This window comes from Phyllobates terribilis, unplaced genomic scaffold (genome assembly GCF_046119375.1).
Source record: "Phyllobates terribilis strain yellow unplaced genomic scaffold, ASM4611937v1 Scaffold_2__4_contigs__length_985480577, whole genome shotgun sequence".
Taxonomy (NCBI): Eukaryota; Metazoa; Chordata; class Amphibia; order Anura; family Dendrobatidae; genus Phyllobates; species Phyllobates terribilis.
This window is the reverse complement of record NW_027362762.1, coordinates 157,393,606-157,410,790: the sequence shown is the minus strand read 5'-3', so window position 1 is coordinate 157,410,790 and position 17,185 is coordinate 157,393,606. Positions and strand designations below refer to the sequence as shown.

At 45.9% G+C, this 17,185-nt stretch overlaps 1 protein-coding gene across 1 annotated transcript in view; it reads left to right on the top strand.

Moving 5' to 3' along the window:
• The first annotated feature begins 226 nt into the window (after nucleotides 1–226).
• The window catches only part of TESPA1 (thymocyte expressed, positive selection associated 1), a 130,961-nt gene continuing 114,002 nt past the window's right edge, over nucleotides 227–17,185 (top strand). Inside the window, exons 1-3 of the mRNA XM_073670058.1 lie at nucleotides 227–294; nucleotides 1,634–1,805; nucleotides 4,498–4,543. Of these exons, the coding sequence (XP_073526159.1) occupies nucleotides 1,655–1,805; nucleotides 4,498–4,543 (197 nt within the window). The 5' untranslated portion in view covers nucleotides 227–294; nucleotides 1,634–1,654. The remainder of the gene's footprint in view (nucleotides 295–1,633; nucleotides 1,806–4,497; nucleotides 4,544–17,185) is intronic.

Here is a 17,185-nt window from a genome sequence, read left to right as displayed (position 1 = left end):
TGCATTCACAAAAGGTCCAAAAGCCCACAATACAATTTTGTCTGAATCCCTCTAGTGATGTCAGCCATGACGCATGCTGTTCATGCAAATGGGCTCATTTTCTTAAATGCTGTCAGCTAAGCCACAAGTGATAAAAATATAGAGCACGCTGTGGAAGTGCCATAAATAACATGTGCTTACTAAAAAGCTACTGGTATATAAGATAGTAAGATTGTGGTGCAGGGCTTCCTGTATGCGTTCTTCAGCAGATGTGCTGCCTGCCATATCTCCGTAAGCAGGGCACAAGAACAGGCGGTAAGTTCTGTCAGGGAAGATTTTCTTAAACAATTTGCACAGAGGCGTGAACGATAATTGCTATTAATTAGTATTTCCCTAATGTCAAAATGTTTAACATTGCACCTGACGGGTGAATTTGCAGATGGATTCCACAGTATGTCACTGCTGTCACATAAAGTTACTGTACGCGGGCATGACCTGTGCAGATCCCTGAATCCCAGCTATTCAAATTCACTTACATGATAGCAGCTAATAACTTTATCATTTCAATATTCAAGTCAATCCACGAGGAATGCCAAACTGGTGAGATTATAGCCAAACTACAGTCCTTTATTCTTCATGTGGAGAGTTAGGCTATGTGCAGTATGTGTCTGATCTGAAACCAACCGAACACCTATGGGGGATTCTGAAGAGAAAAGTTGTCATCATTCTCCATGCGGCATCCAGGCTCTAAAAGAGGTCGTTCTTGAAGAATGGAAAAAGATAAATGTTGTAATATGTCGCCAGCTTGTTCATTCCACGCCTAGAACACTTGGTGGTGTCCTTAAAAATTGTGGACGCCATACTAGATGTAGTCATTTTTCATTTGGGGTGCATTCATTTTTGAATCAACTAATTTTTCTAAAACTGAAGATTTTGTTATGAAAGTTGTATTATTAATAGTGTTGAGCGAGTATGTTCTATTAACCCTTTCGCCGAGTACGCTCGGGCCGAGCTCCGAGTATTTACAGCTGCTCGGTGATATGGTTGAATCGCTCCCGTGTGCATGATTTGCAACTGTTTGACAGTTTTATTACATGTGAGGAATGTCTATTTCTTACACATTCCTCACATGTAATAAAGCTGCAAACAGTTGCAAATGATGCACACAGGAGCGATTCAACCATGTCACCGAGCAGCTGTAAATACTCGCAGCTCGGCCCGAGCATACTCGGACAGAACATACTCGCTCAACCCTAATTATTAACCTTACTTTCATGTTATCGGTTAAAAATGTTCTATGAAACTTGGCAAAATTTTGGAAATTGTTCTTGTACATCCAAAATAGTGAAACAAGTGTAAGGAGGATCCTTTATTCATCCAAAACCAGATACGTATCAGTTCACTCTATGGAGCCTTTCTGAAGCTGGCTCAATAATATAGAGGGCTGAAATGTAGCTGGTGTGGGTGAATAAAGGATCCTTACACTTTCTTCACTATTTCAAATGTGCCGCTACATTTTTAAGATATTTATGTATATAAGACAGGTTAGTGAGCCAGTCCCCTTGGAGGAGTTTTGCACTCAATTAGGCTATAATCTATATATATATATATATATTTTTTTTTTTAATGGTTGTCTTATATCAATTGTTTTCAGCAGTTTCAGTTTCAACAATCCATGAAAATGAGCGTCCTTTCATCTGCCAGGCATGTTGCCTGGTCAAGGTCACTTCATGTGAATGACAGCATGGAAGTGGGGGACTCAATAGCAATAATAAGGTCAATGTCAGAATTCACTTTCCAGGACGTGGATGATGCATTTTTGGAAGGTGAGTATGGAAAACTCAATGGCCGGGAATTTAACAAGCACTTTTATTTGGTTTTCTGGCATAAAACGGCTTGAAATGTTGTAAAAATGTATTGAATGTTGACATTTTTACGCCCGGCCTGCTTCATTAATGTTTTGATTTATCATCATTTAAAAATGGCGCAACTCACGCCAGAATTCTACGTCAACCCCTTACCGGCATACATCTCTGTCCCTGACACACGGCAGCTGAAAAAAGTGGCCAATTCATTAAGAAGCGCACACCTGTCAATGAATTTTGTGCATCTGACCCCAGTGCACTATTCATTGTACATAACGCAAGTCTTGATGATTTGGGGCCAAAGTATTAGGCCACAGCCCCGCTATCAGTATTTGGTCAGTATTCAGTCAGTATTTTTTCTCAGGAGTGGGAGCCAAAACCAGGAGTGGGTGATAAATGCAGAATTGGTGACTTGTTTCTATTATACCTTTTTCTCTGATTGTTCCTCACTGGGTTTTGGCTCCCACTCCTGAGAAAAAATACTGACCAAATACTGATAGTGGGGCCGTGGCCTTAGGTGTTTTTACATGTTACAGATTTGATGCCATTCTGATGCCGCAGTGTCTTTCAGGAGCTTAACATTCACGTAGTTCACATGAAAATCTCATGTACAAAAGGACCATTTTAAGTGTTTATTCAGCAAGGTTGGCCAACCATCTATTGTGTTTGGAGGCCTCTTGACATTCCCCTGTGAGATGATGTTGGGGTATATAACAATACGCTTGAATTCTAACTCCTGATCCCATTTTCTACTTCTAGATGCTATCAGAGGAGTCTGGTAGTGAGTTACTCCACCTTTTAGTTATGTAACTATAGTAGGTGCAAGGGGTTGCAGTCGCCCTGCACCCTAAGGAGCCTATACTGCCCCTTTTACCCATTTTAAAAGATCAATACTTGTTATTATTATTATTTATTTATATAGCACCATTGATTCCATGGTGCTGTACGTGAGAAAAGGGTTGTATACAAAATACCGATATCACTAAACAAACTAATATGACAGACTGGTACAGAGGGAAAAGGATCCTACCCTTGAGGGCTTACATTCTAACGGATTATGGGGAAGGAGACAGTAGGTTGGGGGGTTGCAGCAGCTCTGGTGGTTGTAAGGAGGCAGTGTGGTCATTGCAGGTTTTAAGCTTTCTTGAAGAGAGGTTTTCAGGTTCCGTCCGAAGGAGGCAAATGTGGCGGCTAACCGGACAAGTTAGGGCACAGAATTCAAGAGGATGGGGGATATTCGGGAGAAGTCTTGGAGGCGGTTGGGTGAGGAACAAATAAGTGTGGAGGAGAGAAGGAGGTCTTGGGAGGACCGGAGATAATGTGAGGGAAGATATGGATGGCTTTGTAGGTCAATGTTAGATGTTTGAACTGGATACGTTGGAGAATTAGGCACCAGTGAAGGTATTTGTAAAGGGGGGTAGCAGAGGAGTAGTGAGAAGAGAAATTAACTAGTCACGTAGCAGAGTTAAGGACGGACTAAAGAGGTGCAAGAGTGTTAGCAGGTAGGCCATAGAGCAGGATGTTGCAGTAGTGGAGGCGGGAGATGATGAGGGCATGCACAAACAGTTTAGTAGATTGAAGACTGAGGAAAGGACGGATTCTGGAAATATTTTTGAGCTGGAGGCGACAGGAGGTGACGAGCGTTTGGATGTGCGGTTTGAAGGACAGGGCAGAGTCAATGGTTACTCTAATTTCTGGTACAGGGGAAAGCGTGATGTCATTTATTGTGATAGATAGATCAGGTGGGGAAGATATGTGAGATGGAGGACAGATAATGAGTTCAGATTTGTCCACATTGAACGTGAGGAAGCGAGAGGAGAAGGAGGAGGATATGACTGATCGACAAGCCGGGATTCTGGACAGCAGAGAGGTGACATCTGGGCCAGAGAGGTAGATTTGAGTGTCATCAGCATACAGATAGTACTGGAAGCCATGGGACTTTATGAGTTGTCCCAGGCCAAGGATATAGATAGAGAAGAGTAGGGGTCCTAGTACGTAGCCTATAGAGGGCGGGATAAGGAGGTAGTGTGGGAGTGGGAGACGTTAAATGTGCTGTTGCAAAGGTATGAGGAGATCCAAAATAAAGCAAGGTCTTTGACACCAAAGGAAGGTAGGATCTGTAGTAGGAGGCTGTGGTCAACTGTGTCAAAGGGAGAGGACAGGTCAAAAAGGAGGAGTATAGAAAATTATCTGTTATCTTTGTCTGTAAGTAAGTCATTAGTAATTTTGCTCAGGGCAGTTTCGGTGGAATGGTGGGGGCGGGTGCCACATTGTCGGTTGTCGAAGAGAGAGTTAGATGAGAGGTGAGAGGAAACAGGTCCATGATGGTTAGGGGCCCAGTTAGAGATTTTGCATTGGGTCCCACTAGCTTTGAGTTACACCACTGCCACTCTCTTTCTATCCATCATTGAACATTCATGCAGCAGGAGAGTTAGCTATGTCATGAGTATGGCCACCTTAAGGCTCCTTTCACATTACAAAATAGAAAGTCATCTTTTTAACTCAAAAAGAGGAGCATATGACGCAATGTGATATGCCATTTTTCATTGTCCTTTGAGATACTTATTGCATCATTATAATCTGCGTACATAACATGAAATAGAGGGAAGATTATATAATATGAAAAGCAACACAAGATTTCTCTTTCTTTCAGAGGGTTGTACTACGGAGATGATACAAAACTGGATAAAGAATTGCAGGTAAGTGAGAATGGAACTGTCAGTTCTTCTGATCCATTTTCAGAAACTGGGAAAGATAAAAGAAATAAATAAAATAAATACAATTTCATATATCAAGAATTTTTACCATGAGACCGAACCCACTCAATTTCAGACTCTAAAGATGTTAAAGGGGGCATCCAAAATACAACTTAATTTTTATCCTAAATCCATAACTATTTAATGCCATAAACTAAACTATTTCCTCATATACTTGACTTAAAAATGTCCCTATCATTCCTTCACTACACTATCTACAGTGGTGTGAAAAGTATTTGTCCCCTTCCTGACTTTTTATTCTTTTGCTTGACTGTCACACTTAAATATTTCAGATCACAAAAAAATGTAAATATTAGACAATGATAACACAAGTAAACACAAAATGCAGTTTATTATTAAGGGAAAAAGAAATCCAAACCTACAGGGCCCTGTGTGAAAAAGTGATTGCCTCCTAAACCTAATAACTGGTTGGGCCACCCTTAGGAGCAACAATTGCAATCAAGTGTTTGCGATAACTGGCAATGAGTCTTTTACAACACTCTGGAGGAATTTTGGCCCACTCGTCTTTTCAAAATTGCTGTAATTTTGCCACATTGGAGGATTTCCGAGCATGAACCGCCTTTTTAAGGTCATGCAACAGCATCTCAATCGGATGAAGGTCAGAAGTTTGACTAGGCCACTGCAAAGTCTTAATTTTATTTTTCTTAAGCCATTCAGAGGTGGACTTGCTGAGGGGTTATGGATCATTGTCCTGCTGCATAACCTAAGTGTGCTTCAGCTTGAGGTCACGTACAGATGGTTGGACATTCTCCTTCAGGAATTTTGGGTAGACGGCAGAATTCATGGTTCTATTTACCACAGCATGTCTTCCAGGTCCTGAAGCAGCACACTACCACCACCATATTTTGCTGTTGGTATGATGTTCCTTTTCTGAAATGTCTACTTCACTTTGTCAGGCAGGTATTTAAGTGATTTCTTGGTTGAGAACAGGTGGGGCAGTAATCAGGCCTGTATGTGGTTAGGGAAATTGGCTCAGGTTCCCAAAGATGTGATAAAGCACAGTTAATTTATGTTTTAAGGAAGGGGGAGCAATCACTTTTTTACACAAGGACCTGTAGGTCTGGATTTCTTTTTCACTTAATAATAAATACATTCATTTAAAAACTGCATTTTGTGTTTACTTGTGTCATCTTTGTCTAATATTTTAATTTGTTTTGTGATCTGTAACATTCAAGTGTAACAAACATGTAAAAGAATAAGAAATCAGGAAGGAGGCAAAGACTTTTTCACACCACTTGTAACTACTTTTCTTTTTTTTTACATCGTCTTTTTTGATGATGCGTCGTTTGAGTATCCCAGTACATGCGGTCACCTGTCGCAGCCTTTGCCCCTTTCCTGAAACAAAGAGTCATCAGTGGTGCTCGTTTCAGGGGCTGGGCTAGTCCCTGCGTGATGCGATGTACACAAAGACAGCGGGCTCTCTCTCCGGCTCTGATCAGCAGTAACGAGCCTGCAACACAGCACATTTTCAGAATAACCATTGTGCAGAGACCATCACCACCCTCGCAAGTGATGTCACTGGTCTCCACATGCCGGGTATTCGTCTTACAACAAACACTAACAGTGCGCTCTGGTGCTGGCTTATTACTACTGATCTGAACCAGCGAGCTAGCGCCTTGTCTTTGTGCACATCACACAGGGCACATCACGCCCTGATGACATTTCATTTCAGGGAGGCTCAGGGGCTGCAACACTGACCACAGCCTCTGCCCCCTGATGACGTTTTGTTTGAGAAGAGCTGAGTCAATGTTCAGAGCACTGCAGCGGGATGATTTTTTCTGCTGCGCTTTTACACTTTAGCGTTAACAGCAGTGGTGAGACCAGGGTGAGTACCTGACAATGCACTACTAATATCAAGCTACCAAGGTTTTCTCACTGCCGCACGGCTCTCAATCTACATAGCAGTGCTGAAGCCGCGATGACAATCTTTGCTCACTACTGCTGTCCCAGTGTTCTTCTCACTGCCGCTGTCCGGACCTCCTGTCACAGCTCGCTGCTGAACACTGTGTGAGCGATGACAGGGGGAAATAGTAGCTCAGAGCACAGCTGTGGACTACAATAGCATGGCGCCTGGCTCTTCCCACAGATGTGAACAGGATAGACCAGTTCACTGACTATATCTCCTATGCTCAGAGGCTGATGTATTTGCAGTGTGTGCTGTGCTCAGAAATTTACACACCAGAAAATAAAAATGGCAGCCCGCAGCAGCTGCAGAAATAGATAAATAAATCAATGTTTAAACACAACATTTGATTTTTTTATTAAAAATTATTGATTATATAATCAATAGTGATGAGCGCGCGTGCTCGCTTCTGCTCTGTACTCGCCCGAGCATCTCACTGCTCGAGATGCACGGCGCTCGACAAGTACCTCTGGGATGCTTGGGAAGAGCTCAAGTCCCCGTCCAGCATGTTTGGTGCTGTTTTAACAGCAAATTAACATGCAGCGATTGCCTTCCACTCACTGTAATGTTGGTTGTGGCATTTTAGTGATGGGTTGGCCACATCGCATCATTGGGTCTACAGTGGTTGCGGAGAGTATTCAGACCCCTTTAAATTTTTCACTCTTTGTTTCATTGCAGCCATTTGGTAAATTCTATAAAGTTTTGAGATGGTTCTACTCCTTCATTGGAGTCCAGCTGTGTTTAATTAAACTGATAGGACTTGATTTGGAAAGGCACAAACTTGTCTATATAAGACCTCACAGCTCACAGTTCATATCAGACCAAATGAGAATCATGAGCTCAAAGGAACTGCCCAAGGAGCTCAAAGACAGAATTGTGGCAAGGCACAGATCTGGCCAAGGTTACAAAAGAATTTCTGCATTACTCAAGGTTTCTAAGAGCACACGGTATGTGTGGAGAAAACCAGGCACTGCTCATCACCTCCCCAATACAATCCCAACAGTGAAACATGGTGGTGGCAGCATCATGCTATGGGGGTGTTTTTCAGCTGCACGGACAGGACGACTGGTTGCAATTTAAGGAAACATGAATGTGGTCAAGTACAGAGATATGCGAGATTAAAACCTCTTCCAGAGTGCTTTGTGTGATCCTCACAGCCCTACCCTGGGAATATGGGGGGTACTCGGAGCCGGGTCAGATGTTTGGTGGGTTGTAGCCGTGGCCTGGACCCGTTCCGTGCCCAGGGTCGTCACATTAAAAAAAAAGGATGTAATGGGCTGACAGGGTTAGTGTTTACCGAGTGGTGAAATTGACTACGCCACCTGTGGTACCTGGTGAAGGCCACCAGCGCTGCTGCAGTCCTCTGAGGCGGGATGTTGTGGCAGCCGATGTTGATACTACTCCCCACAGGCGGAGCAGGGCCTCAGGGCAGAGACGTGGATGGAGGGAGTCGTAGTGGATGAGGTCTGGTGCTGTGCGGTGCGGTGCAGAAATAAAGAGTCCGGAGGCCATAGGGGTTGACTTCCAGAGTTTTTACTCACGGTAGAGCATGCAGCTGCAAGGCTTCTTCCTGCTCCTCACGGGGTTCTGCGGTCACCAGGACCGGGGGTCCGACAACCTCCGAGTAATTCAAGTGCTTAGTCAGGACCCCGCACCAGAGTGTTCCTAGACTTCAAACTGAGTCCTCTCCTGTCCGTGTGTGTGTTGAAAGGCCGGGTCTCCCTCTGTACTACGCGCAGAACAAGGGTACGGGTGGCGACTCCGCTCTGTCCGTTACCCGGTGGGATCCACTGTGCCTTCCGGGTTTCCCTGACTAGGACGTAGAGTAGCAAAGTCAGGTGTCGGGGGCCGGTACCCCTCTTGCAGCCGGAATCCCTCTGACTAGGCCAGAATAGCGAGGACAGGTGGTGTACACCGCTCCGTCTGCATCCCCCTGGGATCCTTTTGCGGTGGAGCTAAACTCTTAAGCTCCAGGCCTTCTTGGGTAGGGACCTTTGACCGGGTTGAGACAGCCGTTAACTCGAACCCGCTCCTCGACTCAAGGCCAGATTACGAGGACCGTGTCCCCATCAACTGCAGGTTCACACACGTTCAGTGATGAAGATCACAATCAAAAGACCATAAGCCCAAGATGGCTGCTTATTAAGTGTAACCTATATGTGCGTCCTCCACCCTCACCCACTACATGGTTCCCCCTATCTTTTGGTTCCCCAATCTCCCATTATCCCGGCTGGGGCAGCACACTGGTGCATATTAGCCCCCCCTGGTGGGAGAAGTGTGGTGTTGGATGTAGAGGTGGGGTCCCGACGATTGCACCATCCTTACCTCGAATGAGAGATATCACACCCCATTAAAGAGGTACAGCATCTCTGTGGCGGTCGAACCCCCAGGGGCGCCACACTTTGGATCTCAGACTTGACCGAAGGTTCACCTTTCAAAAAGACAATGATCCTAAGCACACAACTAAAATAACAAAGGAGTGGCCATGGCTTCAGAACAACTCTGTGACCATTCTTGATTGGCCCAGCCAGAGCCCTGACCTAAACCCAATTGAGCATCTCTGGAGAGACCTGAAAATGGCTGTCCACTAACATTCACCATCCAACCTGACGGAACTAGAGAGGATCTGCAAGGAAAAATGACAGAGGATCCCCAAATCCAGGTGTGAAAAATTTGTTGCATCATTCCCAAGAAGACTCATGGCTGTACTAGCTCGAAAGGGTGCTTCTACTCAATACTGAGCAAAGGGTCTGAACACTTAAGGCCATGTGATATTTCAGTTTTTCTTTTTTAACCCCTTAAGGACCCTGGGATTTTCCGTTTTTGCATTTTCAATTTTTGCTCCCCTTGTTCCCAGAGCCATAGCGTTTTTATTTTTTGGTCAATATAGCCGTGTGAGGGCTTATTTTTTTGGGTTACGAGTTGTACTTTTGAAGGACATTACTGGTTTTACCATATCGTGTACGGGAAAATGGGAAAAAAATTCCAAGTGCGGTGAAATTGCAAAAAAGTGCAATACCACAGTTGTTTTTTTTTTTATTTTTTTTACATCGCTCACTGAATGCTAAAACTGACCTGCCTTTCTTATTCCCCAGGTCATTACAAGTTTGTAGATACCACACATGTATAGGTTCTTTTTTATTTAAGTAGTGAAAAAAAATCCAAAGTTTGCTAAAAAAAAAAAATGGCGCCATTTTCCAAGACCCGTAGTTTCTCAATTTTTCGGCATCTGGGGCTGAGTGAGGGCATATTTGCGCGCTGAGCTGAAGTTTTTATTGATACCATTTTGGGGTAGATCCGATGTTTTGATCACCCGTTATTGCAATGTTGCAGTGACCAAAAAACGTAATTCTGGCATTTAGAATGTTTTTCTCGTCATGCCATTTACCTATCAGATTAATTATTTTTTTATATTGATAGATCGGGCGATTCTAAACGTGGCGATACCAAATATGTGTATGTGTGGTTTTTTTTATTACTTTATTTTGAATGGGGGAAATGGGGGTGATTTAAACTTTTTAATATTTTTAAAAACATTTTTTTTTGCACCTTTTGCTTGCTTCTATAGTCTCCATAGGAGACTAGAAGCAGCAACTGTCCGATTGCCTCTGGTACATAGAGGTGATGAGCAGATCACCTCTATGTAGCAGAAATGGTCCTGTACTATGATCGCCGACCACTACATGGCGCTCATAGCGATCAGTACATGACAACCACTGGGGTCGGCTGCAGACCCAGGGTTGTCATGTCCACCCATCAGTGACCCGCGATCACGTGATGGGGTCACCGATGGACGGGGTAAGTGACGCGATTCCGGCGCTTCGCTGTTAAATGCCGCTGTCAGAGATTGACAGCGGCATTTAACATGTTAACAGCCGTGGGTGGATCACGATTCCACCCGCGGCTGTTGCGGGCACATGTCAGCTGTAATAATCAGCTGGCATGTGCCCGGTTCAGTGTGGGCTCAGCACCGGAGCCCGCGCTGAACAGGGGGTGACAGCCTGGGGCGTACTATTACGCTCCAGGCTGTAAATGGGTTAATAAATGTGCAAAAATGTCGACATTTCTGGGGGGTTTTCAGTCAAGATGGGGTGCAGAGTGTACTTTAATGAGAAAAAAATGAAATTTTTAGAATTTACCAAATGGCTGCAATGGAACAAAGAGTGAAAAATTTAAAGGGGTCTGAATAGCTTCCGTACCCACTGTATATCAGACCCGGTGACCCTATGCTCGTCACAATCTATATTTCAGACAGGCAGAGTAGGGAGAGGTGTTGCTGAGTGAGGGAGAGAATTGCGGTTTATTAGTGAGGTATTAGGTATTCAACAGCAATATACATCTGAACTAACAGTCCTTCTAAGGACAAATCCAGCTGCATATTATTAATCCTGGTGATAGCAGGAGTAAGGCAGGCAGAGTTTGTGGAGAGTGTATACAATAGAATAGGATTCATTGCACGTTCTGTCTGTTGCTGTTAAAGATATCCATAGACTTAGATATCAGGGCTAATTTTTTTTGCTCTTAATCCTGATTATTTATATCTATAACGCCACTGTCTAAAAACGTGGTCATCAGACGTGATCCGATATTACTGCAGTAATAATAGTCACAGTTTTTAGAGCGTGCCAAATATTACAATCCAGTTAAAGTCTGCCAGTTGTGTGTTGTTCAACTTATTCACACTTGGTCACTGACCAATACCACATCTATAAGGCCACTGCTTAAAACCGTGGTCATCAGATGTGATTAGATAATACTGCGGTAATAATCGTCACATTTTTTGGAGCGTGCCAAATATTACATGAGAGTTAAAATGGGCAAGGTGCATGGCAAGGGAAGGGGAAGTGGACGTGATGCTGATGGTGCATGCAGAGGCCGAGGCCATGGGCAATATGAATACTGTGCCTGCTGAGGGAGCACAAAAAACACCCACATCCTATCGAACCCCAATTTCTAGGGGGTCGCATAACAGCACTCTTGAAGCCAGAGCAGTGTGAAAAGGTTGTTGGTTGGATAGCAGATAATGCTTCCAGTCAGTTTGCCACCACCACCACTCTGTCTTCCATACGGTCCAGTCTCAGTAGCCGTGAGTCTGGACCACATATTCCTCCCCCTGATCCTCCTTCCTCCCACCATGTCTAGTGCCCAGAGACAAGTCATCCCACACTTGAACGCTCCAAAGAACTATTTACTTTTCCATTTATAGGTTCGGGCCTCTCGCCCAGTCCGCTTCAAGCGGTGCAAGAGGAGATCGCATGTAGCGATGTCCAAATATTTGAGCAGCCACAGTCACACGAAGGCGACTGTGGGAAACTGCAATTACTGTCGCAAGAGGTGGATGATGATGATGAGACAAAATTGCCAGCAAGTCAGGAGGAGGCCCAGGGTGCGTACATGAAAGACGAGGTGGTGGACGATGAAGTCACTGACCCAACCTGGCAAGGTGACATGCATAGCGAGGACAGCAGCACAGATGGGGAAGGAGGTGTAGCACCACAACAGGCAGGAACAAGCAGTGGGGTGGCCAGGGACACAGGGTGGGCAACTGTACACCGGAACATCAACAAGAGGGAAGTTGCCAGTCCAACTGTTAGGTCTTCCAGAATCTGGCTCTTTTATAAAGACTGTCCAGATAACCCCAAAAAAGGCCATTTGCAACATCTACCGTGACAGAAAAGCACCTGACTAGTTGGGCCGTACGCCGGGGTCCAGAGACAGTGTCTGGGGGTGACAGCACTGCCTATTCCGCTGTTGTGCATGCACACCAATCTCCTGTCCAAGGCACAGACGAAGATGCCTCCTTCCCTGCACCTGTTGTTACACACTCACAACCACCACCATCAGCAACCACATCCTTGTCCCAGAGCAGAGTTCAGTTGTCCCTACCCCAGTCCTTTGAATGCAAGTGCAAATATGCAGTCAACCACACATAGTCTACAGCACTAAACTGCCACATTTCTAGACTGCTTGCACTTGAAATGTTGCCTTTTATGCTCTTGGAGACAGAATGTTTCCGCAACCTTATGGCGGCGGCCGTCCCTTGGTACTCGGTCCCCAGCCGCCACTATTTCTCCCGTTGTGCTGTCCCCGCCTTACACAAGCACGTGTCCCAGAACATTACCTGTGCCCTCAACAATGCAGTTACTAGGAAGGTCCACCTAACCATAGACACGTGGACAAGTGCTTGTGGCCAGGGACGGTACATCTCACTGACGGCACATTGGGTTAATATAGTGGAAGCCAGGACCCAGTCGGACCCTGGGATGGAACACGTCCTCCTGACACCGAGGATTGCGGGCCCTGGTTCAGTCAGGGTTGCCCCTACATTCTACAGCTCCTGCACCTCTTCTCCCTCTTCAGCCTTCATCTCTGAAATGACCACATCCGTCAGAAAACTGGAAGCTAATTTGTTTAGGGGACAAACCGCACACCGCTGCTGAGTTGTTGACAGTAGTGTTGAGCCACCCCCGTAGTGTTCGAGTTCGGTTCGGTTCGTCGAACACCCGTGTGTTCGCCGAACTGTTCGTCAAACTGTTTGTCGAACACCTTCGAACACCGTTAAAACCAATGGCAGGCAAACAAAAACACATAGAAACACATAGAAAACACCTTCAAAGGTGTCCAAAAGCTGACAAACTGCTCAGAAGACATAACTAACACATGGAAAAGTGACAAGTACATATAGTCATGCGAAAAGAAAAGAAGTGGAGGAGTAAAAGGAGCAGGAGACACAGATATAGGCATGTCATGCCCTTCTAAAATCCAAAAAGTGAGAAGCCGACACGGCCAGTCCGCTCCTGCCCGTGCCACCTCCGTGTTCGCCGGGTTTGTGCCAGAGCCGCGGTGAACCCTGACGGCCAGCCCCCCTCTCCCAATACTGGTGCCTGTCCGCTGGTGGGTCGAGCGAGCCCCCCTGTGGTGGAGGCAGCTCTAAGCTTTTTAATTTAAATTGTCTCTCTAATTTGAATGAATACACTTTAAATCCATTTACAAGGATCTATTGGAGGGCAAGTCTCATGCCAGCAGCCGCGTAATTCCAGCTCCAGTAGCGTCCACTAAAGCTGCTGCAGTTAAAAAGCTTTTATAAGGATCGAGCTCGGCTGTCCACCGCAAGGCATCCTACTGCCAGTCCCAGCCCCTATGCCTTGGGGTGCCTCCTGATGCTCTTCACAGAGTATCCCGTGGTCCCGAAGCATTTCCTTTGAAAAAATTAAGTGTCCAAACTACAGGTGGTGTAGCTTGCTTAACAGCCGGGATAATCCGCTGACTAGCAGACACTGCTACTAGGCACAAAGTATTTCCTGGGCTAGATGCAGTTAAAAATTTGTAATTAGATACTCTCGTTGGATGCTGAGAAAGCATTCCATAGAGTCTCCTGGCACCCCATATATTATTCTCTTAAAAAGTTTGGGGTAGGGGTCTAGGGGACCCTTTTATAGCCAAAATCGCGGCCCTGTATCGCAATACGTCACCTAGGCTGAAGATGAATGGAACTGTAGCACCCTGAGGGCTCGGTTGCTACAGAGGTATTGCACCTCACCCAGAGGGCGACCAATATGCCCCTGAGATGGGCACGACAGTCCCTGTCCCTGGCTGGAGTGGGGGGAGGGAACACTGAGGAAGGGGAACCCTGTAGTGTAGGAGCAGGGAGGAAGCAGTTCCTGGGTGCATTGAGAAGGGAGTATAAAAGGTGGGCACCATCTTAGTTCAGTGCAGAGAAGTCTGAGCAGAAGTGACAGGGAGCAGGGGCTCTGCATGAGCTCTGCTCCGGAGGCGGGCCTAGTGACAGAGGCCCAGGCCTGGAAGAACGAGAACGAAGGAAGAGGAGCGGAGAAGGCTCCAGGAACGAGGAACGAAGGGATCCCAGGGGTGCGGACGGGCGAGTCGCCACCGCATGCCCGAATCCACCTGCGTGGAGGGGTCAGGCCAAAGGGGGAGACCAGTCCCCGAAACTAGTGGAGGCGGGAAACGACCCTCAGCTAGAAACCGGAGGCTGTGACATTTTATGTGGCGCAGCCCCTCGCTACACCCGCTAGGAAGGCACCACATAGGGTCAGGGAAACTGGCGCCAAGTTTACCAAGAGGAGGCCCGAGGCAGCCGGACAGAAGGGTTGGTAAGAAAGGCCAGACAAAGGACACACAAAGAGGGTCCTGTGAAGTGCTCCAAAGTTATCTGGGAGTTGTCTGAGCCCCTCACCTGGTGAGCACAGTACGACGTGGGCAGCCGTTACCTGCAGACGTGGTCTGGATAATAAGAACTGTGAGTAAAGGCCCTGGACTGCATCACTGACTCCGTGTCATTACTGCTGCTGCCCTGCACCATCACCCCCATCCTCCGCATACACTGCCCTGAGGCTATATTCCTCCCGTGGGGAGTTATGCTACGCTCTGCTGCACCCACAACACCAGCCTCAGCGGTCTGCCCTGCAGCGGCGGTTCACTCTGACAACAATCCACGGGTGGCGTAGTCGGACATTTAAACATCAAAACCACATAAATAGTTCCGCCACTGGTTTGACCGCCCTGAGCCACGGAACCGGGTCGCCGCCACGGAGAATACAACCACCAGCATCCACCAAAAAGGGTCCGGCTCCGGGTGTCCCAAGGCCCAGGGGGCACGTCAGAACATTTTCATCACCTTTCATAATCACCAATGGGACAAGGCAGGGATGTCCTCTATCCCCTCTCTTATACATCCTAGTGACGGAGCACCTGCTCTCATCAATTCGCCATAACCCCAATATTAGGTGGATTGAGGTGGGAGGCACCGAGTACAAGTGCTCTCTATTTGCTGATGATGTCCTAGTATATATCACTCAATCACATATATCCATCCCTGCTGTTATGGCTGAAATAGATCACTTTGTTACATGGTCAAATTTTAAAATCAATGCAGCGAAGTCTGAGGACCTCGATGTCTCCCTCCCCAAATCCATACAGGATTCCATCCAGTCCAACTTTCCCTTTGCCTGGCCCTCACAGGGTATCAAATACTTAGGAATTCCTATTCATAGAGACCTCTCCCATCTATGTTATCTTAATTTTGGGCCCTTTATTGAGCAACTCCATACAGACCACGGTTGGCAAGTTAGAACTGTAAGATTCACTACGTGAACCACTGGTGTTTTGTGGAAAAGCACATGTACACTGTGTTCCAAATTATTATGCAAAAAGTGTTTAGGAGTGATAAGGGAAGAATTTGTTTGTCAGTTAAACTCATTGATGGTGATGTGTGTCAGGACTCTTTATATCACTGTAAGCAATTGCAGACACCTGTGCTAATTAGTTTGGCAGGTGTGTCCAATGAAAGGCAAGACTACTTAAGAAGGCTGTCCCACATTATTAAGCAGCCTACATTTTCTGCCAAAATGGGAAAGAAAAAGGATGTGTCGGCTGCTGAGAAGCAACAAATTGTGGAGTGTTTAGGTCAAGGCATGACTACAATCAACATTGTGCGATGATCAGGATGAAGTGTCTTGGCAATCAAGAAGTATGTAGCTGATTCACAGTACACACGTGTGCGTGCTAATAAGGGCAAATTGAGGACTCTTTCCTACAGGCAATTACGTCAGGTTAAAAGAACAGCGGCAAAAAAGCCTTGTCATAGCAGCAGACAAGTTTTTGAAGCTGCTGGTGCCTCCAACGTCCCCCGAACAACAAGATGCAGGGTCCTTCAGAGGTTTGCCGCTGTGCATACGCCATCCTGTCGACCTCCTCTATCCACTTCACACAAGCAGAAACGGCTCCAGTGGGCCAAACATTACATGAAGACTGATTTCAAAACTGTTTTGTTCACGGATGAGTGCCGTGCAACGCTCAATGGTCCAGATGGATGGAGTGGAGGATGGCTGGTTGATGGACACCCCACGCAAACACGGCTACAGCACCAACAAGGAGGAGGTGGAGTAATGTTTTGGGCTGGAATCATGGGGAGAGAGATTGTCGGCCCCTTTAGGATCCCTGAAGGGGTAAAGATGAACTCCATAATGTATGTGGAGTTTCTCAAACAGCACTTCCTGCCATGGTTCAAGAAGAAGAACCGTGTATTCCACAGCAAGATCATTTTTATGCATGATAATGCACCGTCTCATGCTGCACATAACACATCTGCATCTCTGGCTGATATGGGCATAAAAGGGGACAAACTTATGGTATGACCCCCATGCTCCCCTGACCTCTACCCCATTCAGAACCTCTGGAGCATCATCAAAAGGAGAGTCTATGATGGCGGGAGGCAGTTCACATCTAAGCAACAGCTCTGGGAGGGTATTCTGTCCTCATGCAAAACAATTGAAGCAGAAACCATCCAAAACCTGACAAATTCAATGGACGAGAGAGTTCAGAAGCTCCTTTCGAACAAGGGGTCCTATGTGCAAATGTAACATCACCTAGAATAAAGTTTTGAGTTGAAAACTGTTTGATTTCAGTTTCTAATAACCTGCTAATGCTTATAATTTCAAAAATGACAATTTTTTTGGTCTTTATTAAAATGAAAAGGTTGATCGAAGAGTGTGGGGGATCTAAGAGTGTGGCAACCCAGTAGTCAGGATTACTTCGAATTCTGACAATCTGAGGGTCATGTTGCAGTTAGTGCAGCAAGAAGGCACTTATGTGTCTTGCGCATCTCGGAGCCCCAAAATTATTTTCCGGGCTAGATGCAG